Consider the following 14,728-nt stretch of genomic DNA (forward strand, 5'->3'; position numbering starts at 1 on the left):
TCGGGAAATCTTAACGCTGGACGGCTTTCGAAACGCAGCGTCAGGCATATTTGTCTCAAGTGGAATTTTATATCTAGAGCAGATTGTTAGCTGTTAGCATGCAGATGTCATTACAGAGCATTACGTTCCGTCTGCTTTTGCTCTCCACACGCACTGTTTTTCCTGCATACGCCGCAGCCTGCTAATACGTGATTGGTCAATATCACTTGGAGTACAAGTGTACTACAAACGGAAACCAGAACACACACATACTACAGAAGAAGATCTTGTCTTGTATGGTGCAACATTACAGAAGGAATAAAACAGAATGTAAGGTGGGAAATAAAAAAAGAAAATACAGATGAAGAAATCTTGAACAAAAATGATTGCGTGTCCAATTAAAATGTTTTTCATTAACAAGCCAAGCCTTACTTTCACAGGTGTTATCATGCAGGTGAATTCTGTTTCCTTTTCTGTCTGGTTTGGTTATTTTAACATCATATTGATCTGAAAACCTATTTTCTGCGGGGGCCTTTACATAAGCCAAACAGAAAAGTCTTTATCGCTCCTTTGGCTCTCACTGCTGTTTCTTCCTGGTTTACTTTGGCAGCCCACCACTGAACTCTATCAGCCATGGATTCTTTTTAGGCTTGCACTAAATAATTTAAAGAAGATGCTTGAAAGAACTAAAGAGTGATGCTCCTGTTTTGGCTTGTGTTGCTTAGATAACAGTTTGCACAGTGCTGAACGCTGTAATACAGCCTTACTCTGTACCGAGTTGTGTCTGATCTGATCAGCATGATAAGAGTTCTGCACTTCAGCGTGTTTCAACCACCTCAGCCATAATAAACGTGCGTGTGTGCATGCATTTGTGCGTTTCACTGGTTTGGTGCATTGAATGTCCTAAATCCGTAGGAGTTGGTGCAACACACGAATAATGAAATACAGCAAATGCAGTGTTGCCTGAGGCTGTTTTGTATGGAGTCAGTAGATGCTATGATTCTTTCATCTGTGCCCACAAGCAGTAGATTTTCTTCCCCAGATATATTTCTCCAAATGTCACACACTCTTAAAACTATCAGAACATTCGCTGATGTTGATAGTTTTGACATGAATCGACTCCTTGTGAAGCCGTTTTTGTTCCGAGGAAGCCGCTTGCTTTAACTGTCTATAGATGGACTCCTGAATAACCCTGGGAACACAGTGAGTGATGTGTGTGTTTGTGCGGTGACAGTGAGGGGCGGCAGACGGAGGGCGGAAGCAGATGTGTGTGTGAGAGCGGTTCAGAGCTGTGGCACTATCACAGGGAGCCTTTGTCTGCCTGTAGAGAGCGTTGAATTAAAGGCTGTTAACACTAGTCTGCACAGTCGTATGCTAATGCCTCTTACTCTGAGAGAATAAATAAATAAATGATGGTGCAGAAAACACATCTGAGTCCCTGCTTTGCATGTTTCAAGCAACACAGTGGGTAAGAGAGATATAGGATTGTGTGTGTAGAGAAAAGGGGTGGCACTGTGCAGGAATAGCCTAAAAGGAACATCAAAGAGGCAAGACAAAGGGGATTCTCCATCACCTGTTATTTTTTTTAAGGCTTCGCACTCGTTGCTGATGTAGGTGATGCTGCACGGGAGATAACGAGGGATAGATCGGGCAGAGAGGCACCGAGCGAGATTTGGTCAGAGAGGAAGGAAGAAAGGAAGGGGGAGGGGGGATTTAAAGGGCAAGAAACGGAGGGAGATTTAGATACAGAGTGAGAGTGAGAGAAGCAGGAGCAGAGGAGGCGGATGGGAGAAGAGAAGAGGAGAGGCATTGACTGGAAGCGTACACATGGGAGAGAAGAAAACGGCTATTTCATGCGCTCGCCGTGCATGACTGAGGAGTGCGGCGGTCTGTCTGGATTGTTGGTCATCTGCTGGAGGACACACGAAGAAAAACAGAAAACAGACAAGCTGGGGATATACAGAGCTGTGAGCAGAGGATGAACAGGCGATGTGGGCTCTCTGGCTGTGATCGCTGTCCTTCTCAGACCCCGTACATAGACACTTGTGCACTGGTGCTGTCGCAGGCCGTTAGCCTGGCAGTTAGGCAGCAGCAGCAGCAGCAGCAGCAGTCAGAGTGATTGATACAGAATGAGCTCCAAGCACTCCTCCGACTGGATCCCCTACAGGTACTGTAGCACATTCCTGAGAACGCAGGAAAGGGCACGGTGTTCCTCTTTCCGTGCAGTGTGTGTGTGTGTGCATGTTTGTGCGTCTGAGCAGAGCGTTCAGTCATGAGCAGGTTGTAGCTGTTACAGTGGATTGACACAATTAAAGCAAACACAGTGGAGGTTTTTGGGGGTCATAATATTGTCGTGTCTGTTGGTTTTTACATGTGAAAAGGTTATATATTTATAGGTTAGACTGAGGCTGTTTTTTTTGAAGGAATATCACAGAAAAATATATAAATTATGCAAAAGTGAATCCCAAATTTTTAGCTGCAACTATTAAGGTCTCAATTTAGTTTTTATGACATATTATCTTTCTTTAAACCATCACACAGTTAATATTCTTAATTTAATGAAGATTCAATTCAATTCAAAAGTAGTTCAACTGGAATGCCATGATAAATATATATGGGCTCACATTTGGCGCTCAACATCTTCACTTTAGGAATGACAAAGAAAGTTCTTATGTGCATGTTTGCAAATGTGCGTTTTCATACATGTCTGCAAGTGTTGCAAGATACTGCCATTTCAATCCTGGCATTTTTTTTTTTGCAAAGTATTCCTTATTTATGATGAAAATGTGAGAGCCTGTTTGTGCTTGGAGTCTTGCTGTACAGCCCATATCTGCTCTCATCATTTCAAGTGCAGTACTAACGCTGCTGGCTCGCTCCTCTGATTGAATACCCATTGCCATGGTTCCCTGCTTACTTTGATGCCATTGGCTCACGGTTGCTATAAGTTACGGAGGCAATCCACAAATTTCAGAATGAGGCTGCATCAGGACCGCGGCAGAAAGTCATTTTTACAAACTTAAGGAAGAGACTGAACAAGGTAAAAAGGAGCTCTATATATACACTTCAGGAAGTCATTAGATTAAGTGTAAAACAAAGACATTAATCACTATCTTTAGAAGACATTATCTCCTGATGGATGTCATTCGAGTGTCAGTGAGAGGTCGGGGTTGCTCCTCAATGAGCAGTTTTTCCTCATCCCGTGAAGCTGCCATGAAAAATGCATGGGCCTCAGTGCAGAGTTGAAGGAGACAGCTGCACCGTGTGGCTCTCTCATCTCATTAGAAATATACAGTGCATGCATTCACAGGAATCGACAAAATAGAAGAATCATATCATAAACACTCTCACACACATCAAAGAAACAGCAGCAGCTTCCTCAGCGGGGAGCAAATTCAGCAGATAAGCTTTTCAGTCGTGGAGGAATCCTGAAAATCTCTTGTTCTCTCTGCTTTTCCTGACACTAAAACCACAGGAGCTCTTGTTCAAAGAAAGTGTGACATTTGTGTGTTTTAAGAAATGCATTAACAAGTTTTTTTTGCATTACTTTATGGAAAACTGCTATCTAAAGTGGTTTAATTTGATACATACTGTGGGGCGTATGAAGCCATGATAGCTTCCAGTGCAGTACAGATCCATCGAATTGCATGCGTTGCACCATGTAGATGAACGGTAAACATGCTTCTGTGCACACTGGATTGTTCTCTATAGTGTTAAAAGGTGCTGCTGCAGAAACACAAGCCAATGATCGTCACAAGTATAAAAACCTATTGATGCATGAAAAACTATTTTAAAAGTGTGAAGAAGAGGCTCAGAGACTGATAAAAGCCAGCTTCTTTCCTGCTCTGAGTGCCAGAGTCAGAGTCAGCCAGAGTTGTGGCTGGTTGGAAAACATACATTTCATGCCCAAATAAAAATGTAAATAGTTCTAAGTACTGACAAATTCTATTTTTTTTACTCAGTCCAAAATGTAGCCGCATCAGCTTGTAAACAGGCGGTCATGACCTTGATCTGTGAGGTAGACTGAACTGTAAAGAAAGTGCTTACTTGACTGCTCAGTAAAATATGTTTCTAAAAAGCATTACACAATCATTAAATTTACCAGACTTCTTTTGGCGGATTGATACGATTACAGTTAGTCCTTCAGGTTGTGTGATTAGAACTGCATTCCTAGCAACGGTCTGTTCCTCAAAGCAACGGTCTGTTATCGAGAAATAACAGACCTCGGAATGCCGTAATTAACCAATCAGAATCGAGTATTTAACACAGCCGTGTAATAAAGGTCGAGTAATATCAAGTTGGTTTTGTCACTAACATTGGACCAAAGTGTGCAGAGCCTTACTTCTTTATGTTCGATGTTTTCATCCTTCTTGCACCTACGTGATGTAATCTTCACAAAATAGGTTTTCTAAAGCAGGTTTCAATTGTCAGCTTCATACGTGTGTCCTGATTGGTAGAAGTCAAGTTGTCACTCGCCATTATATATAACATTTCCACTAATGCATAGTAAAACATATGTTACTTTAACAGATTTGAAAGCTTCCTGTAGCCTCGACTGTTGGTGTATTGCAGGACAGCAGTGACCAGAGACTCTCCACAATAACGAGCTGTTTGACCTCCACTGAAACGGCCCTGTTTGTGTCATTATCCTCCTGTCTGATGCCTATTCACACACTTGATTACTCTGATTGCAGACATGAGTGCTTTGTTTGTCTGTAGGTCTGACACAGAGTGGGAGGTAAATGCTTTTTCATTGCATGCGTGTGGTCATCAAAAAACACTCGATAATGCAGGTAAACTGGATATTCATCGACTATATCGAGTATAAAGATGCCATGCTGACTCTCCACCTGTCGGCTTTATTTACCTGCACTGATGAGACTTAACGGGGAATGAAAAGAGATGTGCTGCTGTTGTCATTATTCAAGCTGAGGGATAACAAATTGACGAGTAAAAAATGGAACATTATCATTCAAAAACAAAATTGAAAATGCGTTGCTCTTTTAATTACACCAATAGGCCTTGCAATTACTAGTCACCAGTGTATAATCCACATAAGTCATTATGCAAATACACCTATACGGGCATTTGCATGTCACATCTTCAGGCTGTGTGCATGAAAGGTTTTAATTGTAGGGCGTAAAACATAGCTTTTAGATGTGCACATGCTGCTCAGGAAGCCATAGAATTGAAAATAACAGACTCACCAGTGTTGGTTTGAGCTAAAACAATGTATTTTTGAGGCAGAATGAAAGATATTGAATCCCATTCTGCGTGTAAAAACTTTCTGCTCTGAAAGAATTCCCGTCATTGTTAACAGAGCTGTAAAAACCGAACATAATATTATCACAAATCTGCAGACCCCTCTCCCCCTCCATCCTACATCCTTTTCTCTCTGCTGTGGCTCGTTTCTCTTCAGCTTCTGCAGGAGAAAAAATCACTGCGCTCTAATTAGGAACGATTGAGGTTTCTCAGGGGTCCCTGTGACGCCCCGGCACACGAGCTGAGGGAACAATGAGGGAGTCTGCGGAGAACACAAGACTGCTTTTTAAGATATAAAAAATAATGAGTGCACACGAGGAAAGCAGCAGTTGTCAGTCTGCAATGTTCGTCCCGCCAAACCTGGTGAAAGACACCAGACTGGTAGGTCTGAGAGGGTAAACACTGTAGCTAAGAATGACCTCTCGTTCTGCTGTTTAGTAGGGATACAGCAAAGTTTTGTCCATCGATCACGTCTCTTTAAGGTGAAGGATACAAGCAGGGGTGTAGCACAATATTTGTGGCCCCAAGCATTGGCATTCTCTCAGGGCAACTTCAATCTTTGCAGCCCCTCCTCAAATCCTGTATACTCCGCCCAGTCCAACACCTTATGTTAAGGTGAAGAAAATGTGTATTATTGTTATAAAATATTCACCAATAGTGATACAGCCTCCAGTGAAGTTGGAAGAGGGATGAAGTTCTGCCTGAACATAAAGAGCAGATGGACAGTGGAGAGGTGGATCAGATGCAGCAGGAAGAGTCCCTGTAGATCTTTTGACATTTATTTTCCATTGTTAAGCCTGTAACCACTATGAAGCACCTGTAGAGGAAGTATACCAGCATTCATGCAACAGTGTGTAACCATAAAATACTCTGTTTAAAGGGATGTCTCTTCAGGTAGAGTCAGTTTTGATACAAAATCATAGATGTGCCTCAAAGGGCTTCACAATCCTGAGACTGTCTCTCCCTGCCTGCCTGATGTCTGAGTCTGCAGTTCATATGTTCACTGATACAGTGTCTTAAATGTGATTCATAGAGAGGCAGTGACAATGATGTTTGTTGCAGTAACTCTTTGCTGAAACAGTTGACACAGGCTTTCCCTGCAATGGCTTCTTGTCACTTTCTGCTCAATCTTGGCTGCGACCTTAAACGGCACAGTCAAAATGAACTTGAGAATATAAGGGACTATTGTTAAGGGACCAATCCACACAGTGATAATACACAGTGACCCAGAGCAGTGCATTAAACACACACAAAGATGTATGCACTTACACACACAATATAAGCAACATTTATAACATATCAGTCAAGTTAAATCAGCGATGTTGAAAACAAAAGCAAAAGGTTATTGGTTACAGAGTTGAGTAGCTTTCATTAGACTTTTCAGTGTGACATTAAAGCTCCTAGTAGGAGTAAAACTCATTATGTGGTCTGGTAGAAAACTCCATTAGCTTTCTGCTTCACAGAGAATACTAGCTGTGTCCCAATCCAGGGGCTGCAGCCGTATTTGAAGGCCGATTGCGTCACAGAAGCACGTCGAAGGATGTCCCTTCAGATGCGGCCGACAAATGCGCCCTCCATTTCCCGGGCCGCGAAGGATGCACCCCAATGTATCCCAAGATGCATTGCGCGGCAATTCAAACAAAATAGTGGACTTTTATGTGGCCGAGGAATAAACGTTTAAATCTAAAGGTTTCTGTTTTCAATTCAGTCGAATAGCTAACGTTACACATGGTTAAAAAATTAAAGGGCCCTTGAAACAATTGATCTTTAAAACAATAGGTTAACTTACTCAACGTTAGTTATGCTAGCTACCTGTTGCTAGGCGACAGGAGTGGCATTTGTTAATGCCAGGTTAAGGGCGGGAACAGCTGGTGACACAAACAGGAAATCCTCCGTAGACCAGACCGTCTCATTTCAGTTCAGCCTTAACGGTCTACAAAGGCTGTGAATGGAGCATCCTCTGTTTACACAGTTTTGTCTACATGCTGCACTTTGTGACGTCACAAAGTGCAGCCTCAGTGGGCTTCGGAGAGCTGGCCAGTCAGAAGAAAGCGGGCTTGTAGGGGCGCGGTTTCACAAAGAGACAGAGCTGACAGTCATTTCAGGCAGAGGCTGCATGAGGGCCTGTACAGAGCACCAGTGTGAGAAAAATTTGGAGTTTTTAAACTATACATTATGCTAAGCTACTCCACAGGTATCACAGAGCATAGCATAATACTCACCCTTTAGAGAAGATGTGACTCAGTTCTCTGAAAAAAATGTAAACAAAAGCACCTAATGGAAGAGGGCCGCCTAAGATTTTATACCCAAGATAAAAAATAGTTAAGAATCTAAATTTGTGTGCATCCTTGAACCACATAATGAGTTTCAAAGAAATAAAACAGTGTCTCAATTCAGGTGTAATTAGTTTGGTGCAGAGGACATGAGAGGGAGAGTTCAATGTGTTCCTGGATTGGCTACTAATAACTCAGCGATGGAAACCAAGGTTCCCTCAAATTGTTCCTCTTCTTTGCTAATGATTCAGGCCAGCTTCTATTCTTCCCTGGACATTATGACATCACTCACACAATCATTCTCAAGTGATGTCTCTGATTATGTCCCTGTTTTACTCACCGAGGAGAAGCTAATGTAAGAGTCCTCCTGGCCCTTATTATTGAGGAGGAGTGTTTAAGGGCTGTAGCTCTGAATGGACCTTTCTCTTGGAAATTACCTTTTTGTTCAACTAATTTGCAACAGCAAATACGTAACGCTGACCAACGCAGGCAGGAAATGTAGTTATATAACATTAAATAACCCAAACCTTTTATATTAACATCCCTAACCTGGAACTGGAAGTGCTTTTGATGCCTGGACCTCATATCACAGAGTGTGGAGTGTGGACACGGGTTACAGTCCTGCACTTCGTACACTTGCAGGTCCTCCCACCTTTCATTCCCTTGTGTGTGAACATTACCCTGGCAGTGATTATGTTGTCCACGCAACGTAATTATAAAAGCAGTTTCGTAATAATCGAATGTAATTTCGAGTAGATAGGTTTGCTATTGAAGTACACACATTCTAATTAAGCTGCCTCTGTGCCCATTGGATGAGCCACCCAGAAGATAAACACTACTCTAATGTAATAGTGTTTATATCTACTTGCTGTGATTCTGTTCACTGATCAGCCCTGTCCACTTTTACAATTATCCTGCAAAAGACTGGTGTGTTTATATTGTTTATCTGAAACTATATTTTAATGTATTCTTGGCACCTTATCTATAATATCTTTATATTTTCTCCTTCCATCCATCCATTATCTACACGGCTTATCCTGTTCAGGGTTGCGGGGGGGCTGGAGCCTATCCCAGCTGTCACTGGGTGAGAGGCGGGGTACACCCTGGACTGATCGCTTGTCAATCACAAGGCTGACGCAGAGCCAGGCAACCTTTCACGCTCACATTCACACCTACGGGAAAGTTTAGAGCCACCAATGAACCTAACGAGCATGTGTTTGTACTGTGGGAGGAAGCCGGAGTACCCTGAGGGAACCCACGCATGCACGGGGAGAACATGCAAACTCCACACAGAACGGAACACTTCGCGTGAACTGGGATTTAAACTAGGAACCTTCTAGCTGTGGGGCAGCAGCGCTAGCCACTGCACCACTGTGCAGCCCTATTTTGTCCATCATTTAATTTTTTATCGTTTATTTTGTTTTCCTACATAGCTGTAGTAAATTGTGTTCACGATAAGAAAGCACAAAGCAATAAACCTTTCCGCGGTTAATATACTTAAGAAAAACAAGTATATTATGTTTTCTATGAACTGTTGATGTCTTTCAGGGAATAATAACCCGAGGCATTATGAGTGTGCAGTATTAAAGGTTAGTTTAGGTACCAATGTGAGACAAAACATCCTGCAGCAAAAACATTCTTCCTTCTTCCTACGTCTCTTTGTCTATTGTTGGCAATTAAGCCAAAATGAAGTCAGATACGTTTCTGTTGAAATGTCATTTTTATGTTTAACAGCTGGTTTATTTTTAGCATTTTAACAACAAACTCCCTCTCTTGTCTTTTCTCTTCTCTCTGCAGCACTTTAGACGACGAGGGCACCAACCTGCGACAGCAGAAACTGGACAGACAGGTACGTTTACACTGTTATTCATGCATTTCTGATAATAGTGTAACACGCAGTGAAAATCAATTATAACAAGACACTTTTATTGTTGTCCAACGTACACCGCTCCACAGCCAGCGAAGACTTGTTATCTGTCTCAGCCTTTAATGACAGGGTGTTTATACGGCTCTGACAGACTGAAGCCCGGTCAATAACATGGATTAAACCTAAAGCAGAGCAGTATTAGTGTTTGAAAGTGTGTTTTGAACCTATGGACACTGTAACAGGACAGAACACTGTAAAATAAAAGATATTATAAACAGATGGAAACATATAAACATTTTGTTTTAAATCACTGCCCTACAGAAATCGTTAATCACCAATGACATCCAAAATGAAGAGATGTAGTTTATTGTGATTGGATCTCTTTCACTGGTACTTTGGACTCTATATGGTCCTTTGGATGATTGATAGATGCATATTTGCATTAGAAGCTGTCTGCCTTTCAAATGTCTATTGTGATTAAACCTTCCTCTTGTATATTGCAAGTCCTTAAGTTCCATTGATTGAGATATAGTTATTAAATAGCTAATCATACGTTTGAAGACGCATTTACATAGTTTGCTCCTTCAGAAGAGGAATGCAGTTTATGTTCATAATCCCAGTTACTATATGTTGAAGAGTTTGCATGTATGTGTAAACTAGTGTATCAAGTTAGTTGCAAGGCTTATAGAGGCCAAAGAAGTAGATAAGATTAACATCTGACTGACCAAAATATAAACCATCTATCATTATCTATACTGCTTATCCTGCTCGGGGTTGTGGGGAGGCTGGAGCCTATCCCAGCTGTCATTGGGCGAGAGGCGGGGTACATCCTGGACTGATCGCCAGTCAATCACAAGGCGCACACATAGAGACAGACAACCTTTCACACACACATTCACACCTACATGCAATTTGGACTGTGGGAGGAAGCTGCATGCATGCATGGGGAGAACATGAAAACCCCACAATTAGAGGCCCACTTTTCCCTAACTGAGATTCGAACTCGGAACCTTCCAGAAACTTCCAGCTGTGAGGTGACAGCGCCAACCACTACACCACCTTGCAGCCCCCAAAATATTGGTTTATATATTACAACATGTGTTTTGTTAAAAAGCAGCATACAAATAATGTCAGCATTTATACCCATGGGTTATTTAAATGATTAGTTTCATCCTCTCAATGAAGAACGTCTTTCTGCTTGTGTTTTGAGTAATTATTAATAGCTAATAATCATAAAGTTACTCTTAGGTCATGTGATTATTTAAAATAATGTTTCATTTAGAGTTTTCTCCTCATGGAGAAGGATAACTGAGACATTTTGTGAAATTTTGAAAACGTACAAATCCAAAAGAGAGAGTGTCTGTTAGTGAGGGAGAACAGGATTCTTCAAACCAGCTGCAGTTGGCAGCTTGACGCTCTGCTAACTGATACTGTTGTTGTTGTTGTTGTTGTTGTTGTCAGCAGCACTTCAGCCAGACAAAACAAACAAGTCCCAGCTGCAATTCAATTGCTTTCAGTTTTCTTCTATGCAAAGTAAAAACGATTGCTCCTGACGTTCAGCTGTTTGTTACCTGACCTGAATACAGTGAGTGCAGTGCTACACTCAAACGTCCATGCTCTCTTCTGTAGTCAGAGCTTCATCAAACGCTCCTGCAGCGTCTCCCTGATTAATCAATGGGACGGCCTTACAGGTGGTCTGATCCATGTGCAAGTGATGCTTTTCATCCAGGCTTAAATGGATGACGAATAACAATCTTTATTATTCATATTTATTCGTTTCCTCCTAGTCAGCTGGTTTCTGATGAGTCCTAAAGGCCCAAACAGGGTGTGTTGTTTATTGGTACGCTTTTAGTCAAAGAGAGAGAGCGTGCTTGTAGCCGTACAATTTAAACCCTGTACACCAGAGTTCATCTTAAGTGCCTCTTACTGCCTCAACCTCCGAATCCGCACTCTGTGGGAACACACCAACTGTTACAGCCTTCACTGTCCTGACAAAGATTTGAGCTTCAAAGTGTAGAGCTTCAGTGCTCTGCAGCCTGAACCCGCCACTAATAGAAACCTTCAATATTTGATGAGCTCTGGTTTGAAGACTTGCATATAGCTGACAGTTAGTCCAGATGAATAGCTATATCCAGCCACAGGTCAAAGTGGTGTGAGCAGCACTTCCTTAAACATCCTCACATTCTTCTCTTGGCTTAACAGATTTACCTGAGACTGTGTCATTGCTACTCGCTTTCAAAGCCAAACCTCTGCCAAAGCTTAGAAGAAAATCTGTGATGCCTCAAAAGAGAAAACTGTTCTGAATCATCCCTGATGAGTTGTGTTTTTTACAAGGAGAGGGGAATAAAGACTGGCCTCTTAAAGATGTTGGTAGTTTACAACATCAGCACTGCATGTGCAAAAACATTTTAGCAAAGAAGATACCCAGATTTAGAGGTTGTTCTTTAATGTGGCAAACCGTGCTTACTTCAATGACCTCAGTGCCAAAGTAGTTTTGTTTTAATCCTCTAGAATCATGTCTAACAGGAGGATGCTCTGACTTCTTCTTCTTTCTTTCATCTGCTGAAACTGTGCCTGCATTGTCCGGGTTATTTTGTATGCGTTTTCACTCACACATGAACCCTCCACAACAGCGAGCGCTCCTCGAGCAGAAGCAGAAGAAGAAGAGGCAGGAGCCTCTGATGGTGCAGTCCAACGTGGACGGACGATCTCGCACTCGCCGGACCAAGCAGAGCGAGGAGCAGGCGCCGCTGGTGGAGTCCTACCTCAGCAGCAACAGCAGCACCATCTACCATGGTGAGTAACATTTGCACTACTGTAAGACTCCTGTTGAATCAGAAAGCTCAAACTCAAACACTTTGGATTGAGCAACAAAAGATGTCAGGCTGCTTGTTGGAGCGATTTATCTTATTGACAAGAAGTGTTTGTCCATTTGCTGAAAGAGGATTTCCTCTTCTGAAGTGTTTGCTTATTTCCCAAATGAGAACTGTGCACTACAAGTTGTCAGATTCTCAAAAACATTACTACAAAACAACTCTAGAAGTGTTTCTCTTACCATTGGAAATTGGAGCCCATGCAGAACCAATCCAACATGCTGGAGGATCTATTGCTGGAGCTTACACTGTGCTGTAAATCTGCACACTCGGGAGCAGGATTGGTGTCAGGATTGATGAAGTCTCTTTATCTACACAGAGACCAGAGCAGCCATCTAATCCTCAGTTCTGACGGCCAGCTTCTGGGCTCAAGGCCATGAACTGTCGCCATTTCCAGCACAGAGAAGGGAGAATATATTGACACAATGTTCCTCTGCAGAGGGCTCACATTCTGATGGAAAGTAGGGGAAGAATTATAACCGTAGAACCTATTTCTGTCCATCTCACCCTGCCTGTGTTTAGTGCAAGAAGCTGAACAGGAGGAGGTGAAGGTGATCGCGGACGCACAGCCGCCTCGCTCGGCCAAAAAGGGCAAAGCCTCAGCCAGCTCGACTCCACAGACGGGCAGCGACAAGAAGGAGAGGAAGGGGAAGCACAAAGGTCAGCCTGCCTGTATTAAGACACATGAAGCTATTTGTTTTACACACGTCTTTAATTGTTCATGTTTAAACACTAAAAAAAGCAGTCATTAGATTCAGTGCACAGTCTGAAAGCGAAGAGGCAGAATCCAGCAGCTGCACCAGTCTGTTCAAGCCCTCTCTGCAGCCTCCGATAATGGTGTCCCTGCTGATTTTTCAAGCCACATCTGGCAACAAACAGAGCCAATGAAGCTGCCCTCTTAGCCACCGCCGTGGTGACGCACTTGTCAGAGTTCGGCTGTCTGTAATGATGTACGACAGTCTGAGAGCTGTCGGGCTGCAGACACACGACAAGTGGAGACACAAATTCCTCATTAGCTGGAGGAGGACGTGGTGTGTTCCATCTACAGTGCTTTGATTGTTTCCCCTTTGCTTCTGTCCTCTTAACATTCAGAGTGTGTTATTGCAGACTGAACATCATGCAGTGTTATAGAGAAAATATTTGTAATATTACAGACTGATACACAAGGCACAGTCTTTATAGTACATAAATGTTACTACCTACTTTGTCCCAGAAAAAATAAGAAATAAAGTTATGTGATCGAGTACAAGCACACTGTTTGAGGAGCGCTGTTTTACTAAGCTACTGTGCACTTACAGAAGCAGCATAGTTAGTAAGTAAAGTTTATTTTTATAGCACCTTTTAAGAACAGACTTCACAAAGTGCTTCACAATAAGAGTTAAAGAAAAAGATGAGTGTGACGGTGTGGGGGTTTGAGCTGGACCCTCTGACGGCGGTGTCAGAGAGGAGGATGCTGTCCAAGTTACGGGTCATCTTGGACAATGTCTCCCAACCACTCCGAGATGCGCCGGTTAAGCACAGGAGCACGTCAGTGAAAGACTCATTCCCCCAAGATGCACCACAGAACGCCAAAGGAAGTCATTCCTGCCTGTGGCCATCAAACTCTTCAACTCCTCCCTCTGACTGTCTGACACTCAGACACCTATTTTAAACTGTCACATTAAAAATATATACAATTCAGTGTATATATATTTTACTGCTTTTACATATTTTCTCAATATACTTTACTTATTTTTCTTACATTTTTCTGTATATAATAAACATATTTTACATATTTATACTCTATTTATATTTTTTATATCTCTTCATAGTTTTAGTCTGTATTGAGCAACTGCAACGCACACATTTCCCCCCATTAATAAATAAAGTATTTCTAATTCTGATGAGTATAGGTTGTTGAATTTATGATCTACATCTGAAAATATGTCGTATTAAAACTATTAATTTGGGATTAGGATCAAAAGCAATACGAACAGGCCTCCAATGTGCACGTCTCCTCTCAGAAAGGCTCCTCTTTGCACATATTAATATGAACACTTCGTGATCTTTATTGACTAGTCTGTCAAGATCAGCCATAAATATGTCAAAAAAAGTAAACATTTCTCCATGCACCTGTGGATAAATTTGTATTTATTACTAAATGAATTAAATTTAACAATGCAGACATTGGAACACGGCCATAAGAATGGCCCAGTCTGCTTCAGTAGACATTTTCAGATGCACACCTTTGAGGGAAAGGGAAAAATTGGGACAAGTAACCTCATGAGAAACAGACTAATTAGACCAGCTAACAGTTGTGTGCACACAACAAAACATTTGTCAATATGCAGTCCCTGCAACACCAAATCTTGGACTTCTGCAAAACAGAATTATATAAAATATTGCTGTAAATTTTCCATTTGCAGTTTTCTACAATTACCAACATCCGTATTCTATTTTTGTGCTCCTCTGTAAGAGGAGAAAAAGGACATGTATAG

At 42.0% G+C, this 14,728-nt stretch overlaps 1 protein-coding gene across 2 annotated transcripts in view; it reads left to right on the forward strand.

Annotated features, from left to right (window-relative positions):
• The window catches only part of tub (TUB bipartite transcription factor), a 51,272-nt gene that overhangs the window by 24,821 nt on the left and 11,723 nt on the right, over nt 1-14,728 (forward strand). Inside the window, exons 1-4 of one of the 2 annotated variants that reach the window (XM_069663427.1) lie at nt 1,438-2,146; nt 9,309-9,360; nt 12,012-12,174; nt 12,774-12,911. In XM_069663427.1, coding sequence (XP_069519528.1) covers nt 2,109-2,146; nt 9,309-9,360; nt 12,012-12,174; nt 12,774-12,911 — 391 coding nt within the window. In that variant the 5' untranslated portion in view covers nt 1,438-2,108. Of the gene's footprint in view, nt 1-1,437; nt 2,147-9,308; nt 9,361-12,011; nt 12,175-12,773; nt 12,912-14,728 lie in introns of those variants that run through there. The other variant, XM_069663419.1, reaches the window with a different exon arrangement.

The sequence above is a fragment of the Semicossyphus pulcher genome, unplaced genomic scaffold (assembly GCF_022749685.1).
Source record: "Semicossyphus pulcher isolate SPU_LCO1_2020_fin unplaced genomic scaffold, fSemPul1.0.p SCAF_1, whole genome shotgun sequence".
NCBI classification, from domain to species: domain Eukaryota; kingdom Metazoa; phylum Chordata; class Actinopteri; order Labriformes; family Labridae; genus Semicossyphus; species Semicossyphus pulcher.